At 35.1% G+C, this 18331-nt stretch overlaps 1 protein-coding gene across 1 annotated transcript in view; it reads left to right on the top strand.

Annotated features, from left to right (window-relative positions):
* LOC111057365 (uveal autoantigen with coiled-coil domains and ankyrin repeats-like) overlaps positions 1-18331 on the top strand; it is a 52690-nt gene that overhangs the window by 31230 nt on the left and 3129 nt on the right. The window contains exons 10-15 of the mRNA XM_039425717.1: positions 2302-3060; positions 6548-6728; positions 12008-14495; positions 15408-15489; positions 16204-16394; positions 17653-17868. Of these exons, the coding sequence (XP_039281651.1) occupies positions 2302-3060; positions 6548-6728; positions 12008-14495; positions 15408-15489; positions 16204-16394; positions 17653-17868 (3917 nt within the window). The remainder of the gene's footprint in view (positions 1-2301; positions 3061-6547; positions 6729-12007; positions 14496-15407; positions 15490-16203; positions 16395-17652; positions 17869-18331) is intronic.

The raw sequence follows: 18331 nt of genomic DNA, 5'->3' as shown, positions 1-18331 counted from the left end.
ACTTATCACCTCAAACGTAACCTAGATTCGGTCTTATTGAATACAATTTGCACCAAACTTTTAAAGTTGAATGTGCTGTATCTCACCTACATTTTCAAAAGATTTGTTTTTCATTTGTTCAAAAAAATGGAATTTCACTTGAAGTTTTCTCTGATAAACCGTATAGCTGTTCTGATCAGATAAATTTGAATATGGTCAGTAGAGATAAAATAGTTTATTTAGATGTTGGAGCTATTTCTCCAAATATGAGAATTTCAATGAAATATTTCGAATTTTTATTGGAATTCCCATATCACTTTCTGTACCATCTTATTTTATTGATTCTTCATGTAATTCAACTAACTTCAGTACTTTAAAAATGTTGAAATGTTAAAAAAGTGACTGTTGAAATTTTACCATTATTGAATAAAAACGAATGAATACAACATTATATTCATTCTAACATTTTATCATTTTAAGAGTTCCAAAATTTCTCCAATCAACCTTTTCGCAATAAGTCTCAAAAAATAGGTTCAATGAAATCAACATTATTATTTAATACTTCTTGGAAATTTATAATAAATTCGATGAATATATTAATTGAAAACTCTGTTTGAAATTAGTCATGATTCATGTAATCCCGTAACTGTGATCCATCATAGTTTCAAATTTGTTAAGAATATATTTGCATCGGTTTGGAAAACGATGGTTTAAATTAGAATAAACTTCCCACTCTGTCAGTTTAAAGTGGAAGTTAACAAAAGGTTCAACTCTAAAAGAGAAACATTTTTTGTTTATTCAGAGAATTCACTGAATTCCATGAGACAGTTTTATGATCAGACTGTCACATTTATAAATATCAGCGGTACGTGATTGAACATGCTTTTCAGCTTCACCCGTTGCATGTTTGATAGCTCTTAAAATAACTTTATTCTTCCATTCATGGGCTGGATTCGATCTATTAAAAATAGATGTATGAAAATAAAATGGATTCATTCATGGCCTTATCTTCTAGGCTTTATAATGTGAATGCACTTCCCTTCAACAATTTTTTTATATATACCATATGTCATTATTGAAATTATTTTCGTTTCAGTACAATATGAGAGTTTATTTCTGGCTAAGAGTATCTATGAATAGGTTTCATTACATAACTACATTCTAGAATCAGCTTTCAATAGTTTACTACTACTTACTATTCCATGTCTATCGAACATATTCGCTTAGGGATTTTGTAAATTTGAATTCTATTGAACTTGCATATATAATGCTCACTGCAGTTGTTATTTATTTTTATCTAGAGTTTACCTTTCTTGTACTGAATTTATTCATTCATCAATGATTGAGATCACATACGAGATACACTTGGACTCACTACTTCTGGTGAGTTTATTAACTGTACCCTTCCTTCACTATCTCGTTAACGGTGGCTTTCATATAGTCCAGGCGCTGGCTTACATTGAGCATACATGAGAGAGGCAGAGAATTTGACTTCGGATTATTGTTAGGGGGTCTTTAGTGTATATGAAACTCGATGTCGTCATGTCCCAGGGTGGTCGACAGCTTGGGGGGGAGGGTGGTAAGTTGTAAAAAACGCGCGTTTATAAAATCGCCTGTCCTGCAGTTACTATTCATAGTACAGCTTTTCATTTTTTCTCAATATTATGTACATACAACTGGCTTTCAATGTAGTCCTATACATTTTTGCGATAAACCGCATAGTTTTTCCGTAAAAAAATAAAATATCTCGAAAAATGTATTTTTTTATTATGGACTTTTTGTTATTTCTCGAATATTCAAGTCATTAGCCGACTTAGAGGGAAAGGCTTTCAATAAACGTTGTAGGCCGTTTCTTGCTGAATCCAATGATATATATAGTTTGGGGGTTACGATCATAGATGCGGCGGTGGGAGGGGGATAAGTAGCACTGTTACGCTGCGGCGCGGTCCTCCCCCATGATTAATGCGCGTAATGGCCTGTCTATCGCATCGCTCCTACTAGTCTATGCATTCAAATTATGTATTTCAGGGACGCTATCTTATGTATTTTCGGTCGCTGAACACGATTTTCCAACTCTCAAGCCTTAATAATTGATAATTCTCATCATAATATACTAATTATGATCAAAATTACAAACGTCATCTCATTATCATTATTTATGATTACATTGTAATGATAAACCATCCTGTTAGGAATCCTAATGTGTTTCTCAGTTCGATAAAAAACTGATATTCCATTAAGAGAGAATAACTATTCGATTTAGCAGGGTTGTCCACTGTCCCCGGTTATATTCAATTGTTGTTTGGAGTATATATTTCGCAGATTGGAGTGGGAAGGCAGAGGGCTTCGGATTAACGGCCAAGAGCTCACGAATCTCCGATTTGCAGATGATGTTATGATCATAGCAAGCAGCGCTATAGAGATGAAGGGAATGATAGAGGAATTAGTTGGTGCTAGTGAAGCGATGGGTCTCCATCTAAATGCACAGAAGACAAGAATAATGACCAATGCAGAAAGAATAAGTGTGCAAGTAGGCTGCGGAAGTATTGAGTATGTGGAGGAATATGAGTATCTGGGTCAGATTCTATCATTCACGAATAGAGCGGCAAAGGAAGTGAAACACAGGATTGACAAAGGATGGAAAAAGTATTGGGCTTTGAAAAGAATATTTAAGGGAAACTATTCCAACAATCTAAAAGCGAGAACTCTATCAATGTGCGTATACCCTGCAATACTATATGGAGCGCAGACCTGGGCACTCACAGAAAATCAAGATAAGAAGCTGGAGACGACGCAAACTAAAATGCTGAGAAGTATTCTTGGCCTGAAGCAAGTACAAAGAGTTACAAACAGGGATATATTAAGGAAAGTAAAGGTGAAGTACTTGCAAAAAGAGGCTCATGTAATGAAATGGAAGTGGGCCGGACACGTAGCGAGACTGCCTGAAGATCGATGGACAAGGATTTGCACGGAGTGGGTACCGATGGACAGGACCAGGAGACGAGGACGGCCACCGACCAGATGGAGGGACGAGTTGTGCCAGAGAGTGGGCCATGCATGGGCGACTACGGCCAGAAATAGGCAATTATGTGCTAAAATAATAAAGAAATTATGATTGTAAATATATTTTGTAAACAGATTTTTATGATTGTAATTAATTAATCAAGGACTGTCAACCTCAAATACCTCGTTAAGAGAGGCTTTTGTTCATGTAATGAATGTAAATAAAGCTTTATTATTATTAACTATTCGATTTAGTTCAATGATCACTTTGGAATTGCGAAAGTCAAGTAATGGAGTAAGTTAAACTATTAATATAGGCTACCCCATATAGAGCACCGTGTAACAGGAGTAAAATATTTTCTTAACATAAATTTACAATTGTAGCACAAATAATGCCAATTACTCCCATGTGATATGACTAAATATTTTATTACAAAGGAAATACAACTCTAAAGCTGCGTTTACATCAAAGTTATTAAGGAGATGTTAATATAACTTAATCTTTATAGATTCTATTAGATTGAACATAACTTATCATACATATGATGGACATATGTGTTTGCCAAGTTCCGTTCAATCTAATAGAATCTAAAAAGATTAAATTATTAACATTTTGTTAATAACTTTGGTGTAAACGCAGCTTTATCAACTTATATCTACGAATAGATACTTTTCATCTGGCTGAATTTGACTGATTGTCTTGGGGTGGTACTTGAATGAAAGTGGAATGAGAGATATCTTTGTTGAATTTAAAATTTTTGGAGAGAATACTGTTGGAAATCTATTGAGGGGAGATCAGTATAATTAAGGTGTGAGAGCAAGCAATCAATTCAATGAAACATTGAAACAAGGACTCATGAACGGTTCAAATATGAGAGATTGTCAAAGTATGTTTGAAAGAAGTCAGGAGCTATTTGTGGAGTTTTTTAGAATCAAAATCAATGACTACTTAAAATTTATGACTGATTATTGTAACATAGTTTAAATTATCTTAAATTGTATTCATGCTCATAAGGAAGGACTCTGGTATTGCAAATAGAAACTGTACGAGAAAAGATCCCATACTTTTTTCATTCAATCACACAAACTATGTTATAAAGTCTGTGTTATATCTAGAAAATATAAAAAAATACCCATAGAAGTAGAAAATAATTCCCAATAAGGAAGCATTAAATCTATACAGTCAATACATTGACTCTCTGTCAAATGAAACCTTGAAAATTTAATAAATGTTACAACCGATCATGCTTTGGAGCAAACCCTCATTCGATCATCCAAAACTGAGTGTTTGGAATAGCTAGTTCTTCAAAGGCTTTCCTAAAATGGCTGCTACTATATAAATAAATCTTCCATCAAAGATATTCTGTTCAAGTATGTTGACATCATTATGAATATCACTGGAGATTGTGAAGAAAGTCATCTAATGAAGTGAAACAAGAATAATGAGAGATGAGAATGATTTCCAGAAGCATAATCTTCTCAATAGAACATAACATTTTTCTTCAAGACTCTGATGGACAACAGAATCTGCATAATGTTATCAATGGTCTGGAAGCAAGTGAAGAAGTGTGTGATTCTCTTTTGAACGTATAGAAAGGAATATTTATTCGGTCTCCAACGAATAATATTTTTATCTGAACATAGTTGTGGCAAATTGTAAATTACGTCATTACGCGCATTAATCATGGGGGAGGACCGCGCCGCAGCGTAACAGTGCTACTTATCTACCTCCCACCGCCGCATCTATGATCGTAACCCCCAAACTATATATATCATTGGATTCAGCAAGAAACGGCCTACAACGTTTATTGAAAGCCTTTCCCTCTAAGTCGGCTAATGACTTGAATATTCGACAAATAACAAAAAGTCCATAAAAAAAATACATTTTTCGAGATATTTTATTTTTTTACGGAAAAACTATGCGGTTTATCGCAAAAATGTATAGGACCACATTGAAAGCCAGTTGTGTGTACATAATATTGAGAGAAAATTAAAAGCTGTACTATGAATAGTAACTGCAGGACAAGCGATTTTATAAACGCGCGTTTTTTACAACTTACCCCCCTCCCCCCTATCTGTCGACCACCCTGGGACAAATGGAATCAAATGAGATGGATAAGTTAAGTTTTAAATCGGACAACATACTATTTCTATTCAATAATCATTTCAGGCTATTAATATAAAAACACTTCTTAACCGATATACACCAAGCCATCTTCTACCGATCACTTTTCACAAAGCTCAATTTCAGCATACCAAATATATTTTGTACAATCATCGAAAAGAAATAAAATAGTGTGTGACAAAATTGAAGCGGAAATTAATTTAATTTTTTTATTCAATAAAACCGAATTAATCCTTGGGAAATAACAAAGTAATACATTTGTGCTCTTGAATTTAGTTCAGCATGAATGATTCAAGTTCACGTAGGAAACGTTGAACGTTATGAATGATGATATTGGACATGAATATTGATGGAAAATAAAGACGTCAGTTGAAATGACTTCCGGAATCGTTGTGATCAATGGTATCTCGACCTCACAATGCTGGTGCACCAAACGGCTTCTCCGGCAAATCAAATGGGATAGTTTCGATCACCTACAAATCCTGACTTGAACACTAGTAAATCACACCTCTTCCCCAAACTTGAGACATGGTTTTGAGAGCAGAGATTGCAAAATAACAAAAATAACCCTTAAAGCCATGTCTTGATTTTGGAGAAAGGAGACATTTTTCAGAGGTAAATGTTGAATTAAAAATAAATAGATAATAAAGCATGGTTTGAGTGAATGGATAGATTCAATCAGTATGAATAATTGAATGTTGTCAGTGATATGCAATGGTAAATGAAAAAAAAATGGAATCCTAATTGAAAGAAATTTCATAATGATTCTGAAGTATTACAAACTCTACAGTACCTACCTATGTAGTATTCTATAGACATTCAACCGAATGCATAGAATTACATTCCATACTCTCTGGTTGAGGAGAAAGTGACCTTTTTGTTATCATTCCATTGATGTTTCAATTAGTTATTAGATTTTTTATTTAAAGTTTATTTTATAGTTATTAGCTATTTATTAGATGAGTGTATCAATTTTTATAATTGCATTTTAAAGCTCTCAGCTCACAATAAACAAAAGCTTCGAAGGAAGCTCAACGTTTCAATCGAATTGAGGTTTCTCATAGGAAACTACATCAGTTCATTGTACGATGATAGCTTAAAGTTCCCGAAAAATTACCTGAAGGAAAATTAATGTTGACTACATAAAAGTAGATGTCCATCGGCAATTGAACTCAACACACACTGATTGCCGATTTGATGTCTTGACAAATTCTCCATCAGAAAGTCATGTATTTTTGTACCGTTATACCAGACACCTACCATGTAGCCTGTGAATAATTTGAATTAATTTAATTGATTTAATATATTGTAAAATCGTGAAAAAATTGTGATTCCTCCTCCAATCAATACTTTGTCATTTTAAAATTTCTTTTGGAAGTTCTCATTTAATGAATTTTATACTTGATCCAAACTGACATAAATTGTGGGATTGATTGACAGGACAGAGATTGAGCAACGTGAGGCGCGATCTCGAGGGACAACGCCGGACATGTTGAATGTGCCGAAGGGGGCTGGCAGAGGGGGCAAGGAGCCGCGCTCCCTGCAGACCAGTCCGGTCACCATCACTGGCAACAAACAGCTCACTCTGGTCGACGCTTCTCACAACAGTCACATTCTACAAGTCAGTGCTCAACAAACCTATTAAAACTGCTGTTATTATGTCAACTGTTATTGTTACAAGATTCAACTATACCTAATATTATTCTTAATTATGATTGATTCACTTATTATTGAATTTACTTATATAATAATATTCATTATAATGAGACGCAACAGTTTAGGTTTTAATTATAATTCAACGAAAATCCAAATTAAATGCTGTAATTCACCCCGAAGACTCCAGCTACTGCAAATATTGACAACAGAGTAAACAGCTAGATGGAAATTCGATAAACGCTACTATTCAAAAATTATTTGTCAGCCCTGGAATCGAACCCAGTACCTCCTAATTGCCGGTCAGGAATGCTTACCCTTACACCAAACTGACAATCTCCGGATAGCAGCGCAATCCTGACCGGCAATTAGGAGGTACTGGGTTCGATTCCCGGCCTGACAAATAATTTTTGAATAATAGCGTTCATCGAATTTTCATCTAGCTGTTTACCCTGTTGTCAATATTTGCAGTAGCAGAAGCCTTCGATGTTAATTACAGCATTTAATTTTTCGTTCAATAATGATAATAATTAATTCATTAGCATTTGAATAATTGCAATATCTCAGTAATTTACGTCTGTAGTTTAGATTTTATCAATATAAAAGCTATTGGTAGGAATAACTTGTAAAATTGTGTTTGCTTTGTCTAGTAACATCAATGTAAACGAGTCTTTTTTGTGGAGATAAATATAAATGAGTAGAAATGAGGTTCACGTACATTAACCAAGATAAACACAGCTATTTGGATAATATGACTTTCATAATCATGCTTTCTACTTTCATCAGTAGAAGCTCGACTACCGAGCCGAACGAACGTCTTTTCGGCTTCTCTGTTATCGTAAAAGATAAGTAGTATTTCTAATAGCTAGTCATTCGTTTGGTCTTACAAATTCGTTTGCTAGAATGCAAAATTGTGCGTGCTTGAATTGTGATAATAGTGTTGCTGAAGAACAGCTATCGCTTCGCTGTTCAGACTGCAAGTGTTTATTTTACTACGGCTGTACTGGTTTAAGTGAAACAAATTTCAAAAAGTTATCCAAAGAAAATCGACTAAAGTGGAGGTGTGTGGTTTGTAAGTCAAGTGTTAAACGAGTTCCCGAGAAAATGGAAAAGATTTCTGACTTCCCTGAACAACTATTATCAGATATTAAAAATCTAATTAGAGAGGAAATAAAAAGTAGTGTGAATCATGTAGTACAATCTCTTAAAGATGAACTTAATACGATTAATGGTAATATGAAAGAATTTGGAAAATCAGTGGAAATGTTTTCGTCAAAAATTGATGACTAATAATGAACATCTTGAATTGAAAAAGATGAATGCTTCACTTCAGATGAAACTAAGTGACATGGAATCAAGAGTCTGTGAATTGGAGCAATACTCGCGAAGGAACAATATCGAAATTCATGGTATTCCTTCAACAAACCATGAAAATATTCATGAAATCATCGCATCAACAGCTAAAGCTCTTAAAATCAGCCACCAGCAAACATATATTAACGCCGCTCATCGACTTCCAGCAGGAAATAAAGAAATTCCTTCTTTAATTGTATCATTTCGCACTAGAGAAATAAAGAATAATTGGATGAAGTGTTATAAAGTTTTTTGTGAGGAATTGAAAAAATCTAAAAACGACCCTAAAGCTAATCTTCGAACCATCAACATAAATAGAAATCTCCCTGATAAACCAGTTTACTTGAATGAAAATTTATCTCCCTACAATAAGAAACTCCTATACGAGGCAAAACAGTTCACTAAGAAGAAGAATTTCAAATTTGCATGGACAAGAGATGGAAAGGTTTACATACGGAAACAGGAAAATACTAGAGCACTAAGAATTCGGACCGTGAATGATCTTCTCGAAATTGGTAATGGCGATGAAACTCGGAAAAACGAATAGTCTTCAGAGGACCGGGTTGAATAGGACTTTTCCGGAGCTTTTAGAATAAGATTTTTTTTAGTATGAACTCTTTCAACGAGTTATGTAACATTCTGAGTGATGACGTTTTTAAGACGGGAGAAATTGAAGATGTGAATTATGATTTACTCACTGATAAAGAAACAAGTCAAGTTAACTATATGAACATTTTTCAAATGAACATTCGTAGTATTTATAAGAACTTTAATGAATTCATAGTGTGTCTTAATAATTTCAAAGTGTCATTCGATATAATAATTCTAACTGAAACTTGGTATTCTGGCGATAAGCCTATTAATTTTTATATAGATGGCTACAATTTGCTAAACCAGCCCAGTAAACTTAATAAATGCGATAGTCTTTGCATGTATATTAACAAAAAATATAATTTCACAGTTTTAGATTGTGAGTTGATAGAAGCTAACGCGCTGAGTGTTATTGTTGAACTGGGTAATGATTTGATAATACAAGTTACCGCAGTCTATAGGTCTCCGAACAGCAACACAGATAATTTTATCCGAGTGTTGAATAACTATCTTGAATCTCTTCCGAATAATCGTAATGTAGTTTTTGCAGGTGATATTAATATCGATATTTTGAGCACTTATCGCTGTACATTCCAGTATCTGAATGTTATGAATGGAAATGGTTTTAATTCTTTAATGAATATTCCGACTAGAAAAGTGGATAATAGTCAATCTTTAATTGATCATATATTCTTCAAGAATTCTACACATTCTATCGAACCAAAAATAGCTCATGTCTTTAAATTAAATATCACTGATCACTTTGCTACCACTCTTCATATAAATCTAAACAGTAAATTGCCTCACACTCCCGTCACACAGACAAATATAATTACTATGATTGATTTTAATAAACTTAAATCATACCTACTGCACAAAAAATGGGAATTTCTGAACAATGATGATTCTGTTGATTCTATGGTTGAGAGGTTTGTTAATACTCTTACAAATTATATACATATTTCTAAATATGAAAAAAAATTAATCATAAGAAAAAACCACTGAAACCATGGATCACGCTGGGCTTGATAGAGTCTATTAATGAAAGAGATAAAATTGCCAAGCAACTAAAAAAGGAACCTTTCAATACTAACTTGAAAAATAAATTCAGGACATATAAGAACCTTCTGAATAATCTTATAAATCGTACAAAGGATGATTATTATAAAACTAAAGTTAACGAATGTGGGAATAATGCAAAAAAATGATGGTCTTACATAAATGAACTACTAGATAGGAAAAGGAAAGAAAATTAAATAAAATTAAATGCACATGAATTAAATAAATACTTTGTAAATGTTGGTAAAACTTATGCTGATAGGATACCTAAATATACCAGCCAGTCCGCTTATGAATTCAAATATAAGAAAAATAACTCGAGATTGACCGACTCTTTTGTCTTGCAACCGGTAAATGAAATTCAAATGAAAAATGCCATACTCAGTCTGAAAAATAATACATGTCCAGGTATTGATGGTATAAATAGTAAAACTTTAAAAATTGTAGCCGATTTCATTGCCTATCCTTTCACATCAATTATAAATAAAAGTTTTCGCGAAGGAGTTTTTCTACAATTGTTCAAGGTCGCCAAAATCAAACCTCTATTCAAATCAGGTGATAAAAAACTCACTGAGAACTATAGACCAATCAGTTTGCTTAGTTCATTAACGAAAATAATGGAGAAAGTGATAAAATTTCAAATTATTGAATTCTTTGACTTACATGGGATAATAGAAGACCACCAATTTGGATTTCAAAAAAATAAATGTACTGATGATGCTCTAATCCATTTCTCAAATTCTGTGGCAGATTTGTTAAATAAGGGAAAGAAAACTCTTGCGGTTTTCCTTGATCTAGCCAAGGCTTTCGATACTGTGGCTCACAACCAACTACTAAATAAACTGGATCGAGCAGGAATCAGAGGTACAACTCTGAGATTGTTCCATAGCTACCTTGCACATAGATCACAAATTCTTACACTTGATGACTGTGTGAGTGATCTGCCTCTCTCCGGTTATGGTCTCCCTCAGGGAACAGTCTTATCACCAATCTTATTCCTTCTTTATGTAAATGAGATACTCAGATTATACCTGAATGGAGGTGTGGTATTCTCATTTGCTGACGATACTGTGCTGTTGTTTGGAGAGAGCACCTGGCAGATAGTCTATGGAGCCGCCTCCAGAGGCATCTCCACTCTGAAGAAATGGTTAGATATTAACTCCCTAAGCTTAAATATTGAAAAAACAAAATATATCGCCTTTTCAAGAAATATCTCTGGACATGAAGAGACAAATTGTACACTTAAATTGCATTTAAATTGTAATTTATTAGACGATGCTCCCTGTAGATGTCCTGAGATTGAAAGGACTAGTCAAATAAAATATTAGGGTTTGATAATCGAGGAGGGATTCAAGTGGAGAAGGCATATTGAATACCTATGCCATAAACTAAGGTTTGTCTCCTATAATTTTTATAAGTTGAGGTCGATTGTTCCCCTCAAAAATTGCATTCAGTGAATTGAGAGTCATGTCAATCCGTCAACTCTATGTGCTTAGCATATTTAAATAGTTCAATAAACATAGAAGCTCATTTTCAAGAATCAATGTAACTCATAGAACAAGATACAATCTACATAGATATGTTACTTATGATTCGAATTTAACGGTTGTTCGTAAGCAGCTGGTATACATCGCTCCAAAGATTGTAAACTGCATCCCGAACGAGCTCATCAGTATACCTATTAAGTTTGTACCAATAAATATTAAAAACTGGATACTCCACAACTATTATTTCCATCTTAATATTTTATGAGTTCAAAAATGTTTTCAGCTTTTAAAACTATTCATTATTGTCTGGATTAATTCACAATTAATAGCATTTATTTTAAATATACTTACCATTGTTTGAATAAAAATATTCCATTTTAAATTATTAGCTTAAGATTTAGAAACAGTTACGGTAAGTCTCTACTCCTACTGGCGAACAAGTGTTTCACTTATGCCAGTAGTTCTTCACCTCCAGCCGTATTTTACAGATAGATGATATAGATATTTAGAATAATAATTATTATTGTTTTTTTTTCTGATTGTCACATCTTTGTAAAGTTTTTGTGTTTTGGTGAAATAAATTGAATTGAATTGAATTGATTAATACGAGAGACGATAATGCACTCAATAGATGAGAATGTCCATCTGTTGAAAGGTTCTTTTGCATTCTTATCAGCTCTAGTAGTACTGTAGTAGATACTTTTTCGTAGTCATTTATTATTCAAAGTAATTGGTTGTCATTTATTTCTTGTTGCAGGTTCACGTTCAAGATCAGTTGAGTGTGATGGGAGATGAAAGTCAGGAAGTGAGTGAGAGTGGAGCAGACCGGAGAACAAAGAAGAGACGCCACAAAAGACACTCGCGGAGGACCGACGACGACGATTACGCCAGCGGGGACAGTGACTCGAGGGACAGGCGGAGGAGGAGACGCCGAGACGAGGAGAGCTCTGAGGAGGATGAAGATGAGCTGGAGGATGGCGAAGAAGAGGAAGAAGGAAGCGGATCGAGAGGCGGAAGGAAACGAAGAGGAGGGAGAAGGGAGAGAGAAAGGACGGATGGAAGCGATTATGAGTCAGACGAGAGTGAGCACTCGCGAAGAGGCAGAAGAAGGAGAGATAAGAATCGGAGAGGAAAAAAAGAAAGGAGAAGTTTGAGAAGGGAGAGGAGTGATGATTTGAATGATGGAGATGATCAAAAGAGGCGATCAACTAAAGGTAGGGAGAGGAAACGAGTGATCAAAGAAGAAACAAAACGGTCCGAGATAATCAAAAGCAAAAAAGTAATTGAGGAATCCATGGATGACGATGAGACTCCTCAAGTAACCAAGTCCAGTATCACTACCAGTCAAGAGACTAAGGAGCAGACATTGAAGACTGTCAGCGAAGTGATTGATGGAGAAGAGGTGCCAAATGAGAGTGAGAAAACAGGGGAAGAAAGAGTGATTCAAGTAGTTGAAGCTGAGGTTCACCAGGAACAACAGAATGAAGAGGATGCACAAGATGGAAGAGCTTCCAAAACAGAAACTCAAACAGATGATCAGGGTGAAAGCACCACAGCAGAAGGCGAACCTTCAAAGAAAGCGAATCGGAAATCAAAGTTGAAAAAGATGGACAAAGAAGAGATCACTTCTAAACAATCAGAGTCACAAAAATCTGAAAGTGTAGCTGCAGTTAGTGCGGCTGAAGACGATAATGAAGCAGCAGAGAGAGCAGCCAAATTGGAGGAGCAGAGAAAAAGTGAAGAGGAAGAAGAGGAAAAGATGAGACAAGAGGAGGAAAGGAAGAAGCAAGAGGAGGAAAGGAAGAGACAAGAGGAGGAAGAAGAAAAACGACGATCGGAGGAAGAGGAAGAACGAAAGAGACAGGAGGAGGAGGAAGAAAAAAGACGATCAGAGGAAGAGGAAGAACGTAAGAGACAGGAGGAGGAAGAAGAAAAGAGACGATCAGAAGAAGAGGAGGAGAGGAAAGCACAGGAAGAAGCTGAACGTCTAGCTAGAGAGGAAGCTGAAAGAAAAGCTAAGGAAGAAGCTGAAAGAAGGGCTAGAGAAGAAGCTGAGAGGATAGCTAGGGAGGAGGCGGAGAGGAAAGCCAGAGAAGAAGCAGAGGAAGCCGAAAGGAAGGCAAAAGAAGAAGCGGAGAGGATAGCAAAGGAAGAATCAGAGAAGAAAGCGAGAGAAGAAGCTGAGAGGAAGGCTCAAGAAGAAGCTGAAAGGAAGGCTCTGGAAGAGAAGAAGCAGGGTAGGATGGCTGTGGAGGTGAAGAAGTATGAAGATGTCACAACTGTTATTGAAAACATGAAAGGGGATGCTGACAAAGCTGGTGATGGAAACGAGCCAATTGCAGAAGAACAAATCAACAAAACTACAATACAAACTACAGAAAGCGCCCCTCCACAGGAGGTTGTAGAATCAGACGACACTGGAGCAGCCAGATCAGAAGTCTCAATGCTGAAAACACCGAGATCACCATCCGTCCAAAGTTCGCCAAGAACGCCTGAAACGGCCACTCCCCGAAGAAGATCCAACAGACTAGCAGCCGAGTTCAAAAAGTATGAAGACGTGAAGACAGTAGTGGGAAACATGAAGAATCATGTGCAAATTGCTAACGGAAAGCATGATAGGATGGCTGTGGAGGTGAAGAAGTATGAGGATGTGAAGACTGTCATTGAGAATATGAAGGGGGATGGTGAGGAGGATTATGAAGAGGAGGAGCAGGTTGTCAAGAAATCGCCACGTCGAGGGAAGGCGAAAGATGGTGAGAGGAAGAAGGTGAGGAGTAAATCGAGGGATAGGAAAGAGGGTGGAGAAGAAGATGGGGAAGCAGGAGGTGTACAGAGGAGGAAAGCCTCAGGGAAGAAAAAGGGGGTGAGAGTGAATGAGGGAGGAAAAACGAAGAGGGAAGTGAGTGTGGCTATGGACAAGATAGTGGATGAGTCGGATTCTAAGGGAGGTGGTAATGAGGAGGAGCAGGAAGACGAGGAGGAGGAGGATGAGGAGTTCTACAGTGACAAGTCGATGTCGGGGGATGAGGAGAGTGTGGACCTAGACCCGGGGCGCGCGCTGGTGAAGATCATAGGGCGGGCGAGGGAGGAGCGCGAGCCGCGGAGTCGCCGACGGAGGCGGAAGATGAGCGGAGACCGACCGGCCCGCGCACGCAGCTCCTTCTCAGTGGTCAGCGACTCTCTCAGCACTCATCTCGACTCCGGATTCGAACCATCACCTCGCAATGACCGAATCAATGAAGCACGTTAGTACCAATTTTATTTTCACATGACAATGTCATTATCAAATTTTCGAACATGTGAAAAAAATGCATGACTCTACAATAATCTCATCTGATTATCTCATTTATGCGTAGTTTTGCATGACAAAGTATCATGAATGTGTTTCATTATCCATTGCATGATTTTATGATTCGAGATTGAATTGTGCATGAATTAGATCCAACAGATAGTGTTATCTGTTGTTTTGATTTGATTTGTTGAATTAACATACATTAACAGAGTGTTCTACGAAATGTGTAACAGCCTAAGACCATAGATTCTACATTACCTTTTCAACAAACATTTTACTTTCCTCGACCTTGGTTTTCGAGATAATATATAGATTTTTCGATAATTTTGAAAAACATCATTAACTGGATAACTATCAGTCAAAATCTTATTCTAAGGATATGATTGAGAAGAGGAAGAAATATCCAATAAGATTTATTCCATTGTTTGGCTTTTTTATACTTTTTATGAGTTTGAATGTTTAGAATTTAGCTTTGAACTCGACGAATGCACTTTTTCAACTTTGAGCGCTCATACAAAGTAAAAAAAACGCCAAAAAGTGAACATTAAGTGAATCTCATAGGAAATTTTTTCCTCTTACCAACCATATCCTTAGAATAAGATTTTGACTAATAGTTTTCTAGTTATCGAAGTTTTTCAAAATATCGATATATCTCGTAAACTAAGGTCGATATAAGAGAATTTTACTGTACATTTCTTGTTGTAAATTTCATGGAGAATCTATGATTTTAGGCTGTTACACATTTTGTAAGAGAAAGTTTGTATATAACAGATACATTTTTAAATTATCATAACTCAAAATTATTTCTTTAGATCAGAAAAGAGAATGCTTTTCTCAATGATAGTAATTTTTTGGATTTTCGCAGGGGACCGAAGGAGGGACAGAAGTGCTGGACCAGAATTGACGCCAGCCAGTGTTACTCAAGCAGTCCAGCACAGCATTAGAAGGTAAATCTGATCTTTCAATTTATTCAAATCAATATGCATTATACTGTTAAATTTCTGTGGTTCTTGAATCGTTTGACCCTTTTTCTTTTTGAGATTGATAATATCTTTAACTGACGAAATCATCAAATTGTTTTCTGTTGAGTGATGTTCATGTGTTAACAAAAGTTGATTTATGAGTATAGTCAAAATACATTCACAATGACAAACAGCTTAAAAAATATTCATTGAATTTATTAGCCTATTAATTTACTCTGCACAAGACAATTTTTTGTCGACCTTGCTGATCATTAAGATGAATTATTATAGTCTGTCTATTATAGACATATTATTCTGTTGCTCTAACTATAAAAATCAGAAGATACTCTAGCCTACTATTCATCACTAGAGAAATTATCTATCTGTAGAATTCATTAGAAATTGTAAAAATTAAGTGTACCTGTAATTAGAAGTTATTTTCTCCTCGCCTTACAAAATTTTCTTCCAAAATACGGTATATTATGATTCTTCGAATTTTATAAATCCTTCTTCTTTACTATAAATGTAGGAAATTTATTGATTGATTTCTATATGTGGGTGTAATTTTTCTTCGAGTTAACGGTTGTCAATTTTTAATATTGTGTTAATTTCAAAGTTTGGAGTGGTTTACACTTATTTATCACTATAGTTCTGAAATAAACAAGATACTGATAAGGAAAAATGTGAACTTTTTCACAGATATCACTTGGAGAGAAGGATCTTCCACGAGCTGTTGGAATTGAAAAGACTGCAGATAAGAGCCGGCCGGAGCAACGAAGCTGTGCTGGTGAAGCGCCTGGCAGAGGAGTACAGGAAGGCTGCTCTCGATGTCGGCCTCATACCCTACCAGGGCCCATTCTCCTTTAGAACTTTCGAAAACTATTTATATGGTAATTACGCCAACTCTTTATTTAGTTTCAGAATTCACCAAGATACATTGATTTATCAGTATCTTGATACAAATAAATCTCAAATTGGAAAGATCGATGGACAAATATTAAAGAAAAATCATTATCTTCAACTATAAGGGAAACTGCAGTACATAATCAACAATAACTATTCACCTGAATTCAACTTATCCAAATTAGAATCTCTAATAACAAAGCTACTTGGAGTTTATAGTAAATTAAAAATCTAAGATAAATGTATTACTTTAAGGCAATACTTATAAATGAGGAATGCTCAAAGATAGTTCGAATGAAAGATTATCATCAATAACATTTATTATTTTTAAAATAGTCAAGAGTATTTTTTAAACAGAAATGTTATTGTCCCTTATTAATGAGGGATAAGTCTGGATGAAAATCCTTGAATATACGGTATATGTATATAATGTACACACAGTTTTATCTATTGAATCAACTTCAAATTCAATTATTTCCTTCCCGTTTTCCAATAGAAAAAAAGTATCAAGCCTATGAAAATAATAAAAAACCAAGGTTTTACTTTGGTCATTCCATAAGATGTTATAATTAGAAAGTTGATTTCAACTTGGTTGTCATTCATAAATGCTTGAAATGTGGGCCATCAAGAGTGAATGATCCAAAGAGAAACGTCTTATTGCTAATCAATGGATGCAGTAAGATGGATTGCTAATCAAATGGATGTAATAACAACCTATTGGATGCAGAGTTTTCAAATAATATGATTTGAAAGAGCATAAACAATACTATATGTGAATGTGATAAAATAAAATATGTCTACATATTGAAATTGCTGAGATGTTGCAATTATTCAAATGCTAATGTATTATTATTAAACGAAAATCCAAAGAACATGCTGTACTTCACCCCTAAGACTTCTGCTACTGCAAATATTGACAACAGGGTTAACAGCTAGATGGGAATTCGATGAGTGCTACTATTCAAAAATTAATTAAAAACTAGCTGTTTACCCTGTTATCAATATTTGCAGTAGCAGAAGTCTTCGTGGTGAATTACAGCATTTACTTTGGATTTTCGTTTAATAATAATTATTAATAAATATGTCATTTCGTCATCTGCTAGCACGGGTAAGCGCAATTTCCGAATATTAAAGCAGGGTAGCTTGAAAGATAATCCTTCTTAATATTTTTAATGTTTTACGACTCATAATATTAACTTATATTTGAGCTTTTTGATAGTAATAAATTGCATTACTGCATTCCAGATCAACTGAGAAAACTTCAGATTGCCGAACGAAAAATGGTTCCGAAACTGCAGTCGAACGATGAGTTGGAGCGTTTGACGGCGGCGCTGAGGAAAACGCGCGCTGGAAAGGCTTTCCTTGAGTCGGTGCCTGATAGTCCGGCATATTGCACGCACTCCACCCATCGCTGCAGCCATGCCACCCACGCATACACCGGCATTCCTTGTGCTGCCTACAGTCAGTACACTTCCATCAAACATAGAATAATTATTATTAATAGGAATTTCGTTAAATCAATTATCATGAATATGAATTTATGCATATTGAAGCTACCTAGATTTTCTTCAAATTCAAATATTTATATAAAAGAGGCCAAAATATAAAATTTAAAATGAAATACCATCAAAATAGGATAGCATAATATAAATACATTAAACGGGAAGTCCCTGCAAGGTTCGAAAAAAACCTGAGTATATTGAAATTGATTGGAATTTTGTTAAATCAATTATCATGCACTTCTATAAGAGTTTTGAAGTTTTCTTCTGCATGTGTTTAAATTTTTCATCTAGAGATCTCAATAGAGAGGTTTCATGTATTGGTTAATCAAGTTCTATATAGAATGAATCATAAACATAATATCACAGCATGAAAATTCAAGTCATTCAGGACTATTGAGATGAATTAACTGGTTATAGATGAT

This window comes from Nilaparvata lugens, chromosome 4, assembly GCF_014356525.2.
Source record: "Nilaparvata lugens isolate BPH chromosome 4, ASM1435652v1, whole genome shotgun sequence".
Classification (NCBI taxonomy): domain Eukaryota; kingdom Metazoa; phylum Arthropoda; class Insecta; order Hemiptera; family Delphacidae; genus Nilaparvata; species Nilaparvata lugens.
This window is presented reverse-complemented; position numbering and strand designations above follow the sequence as displayed.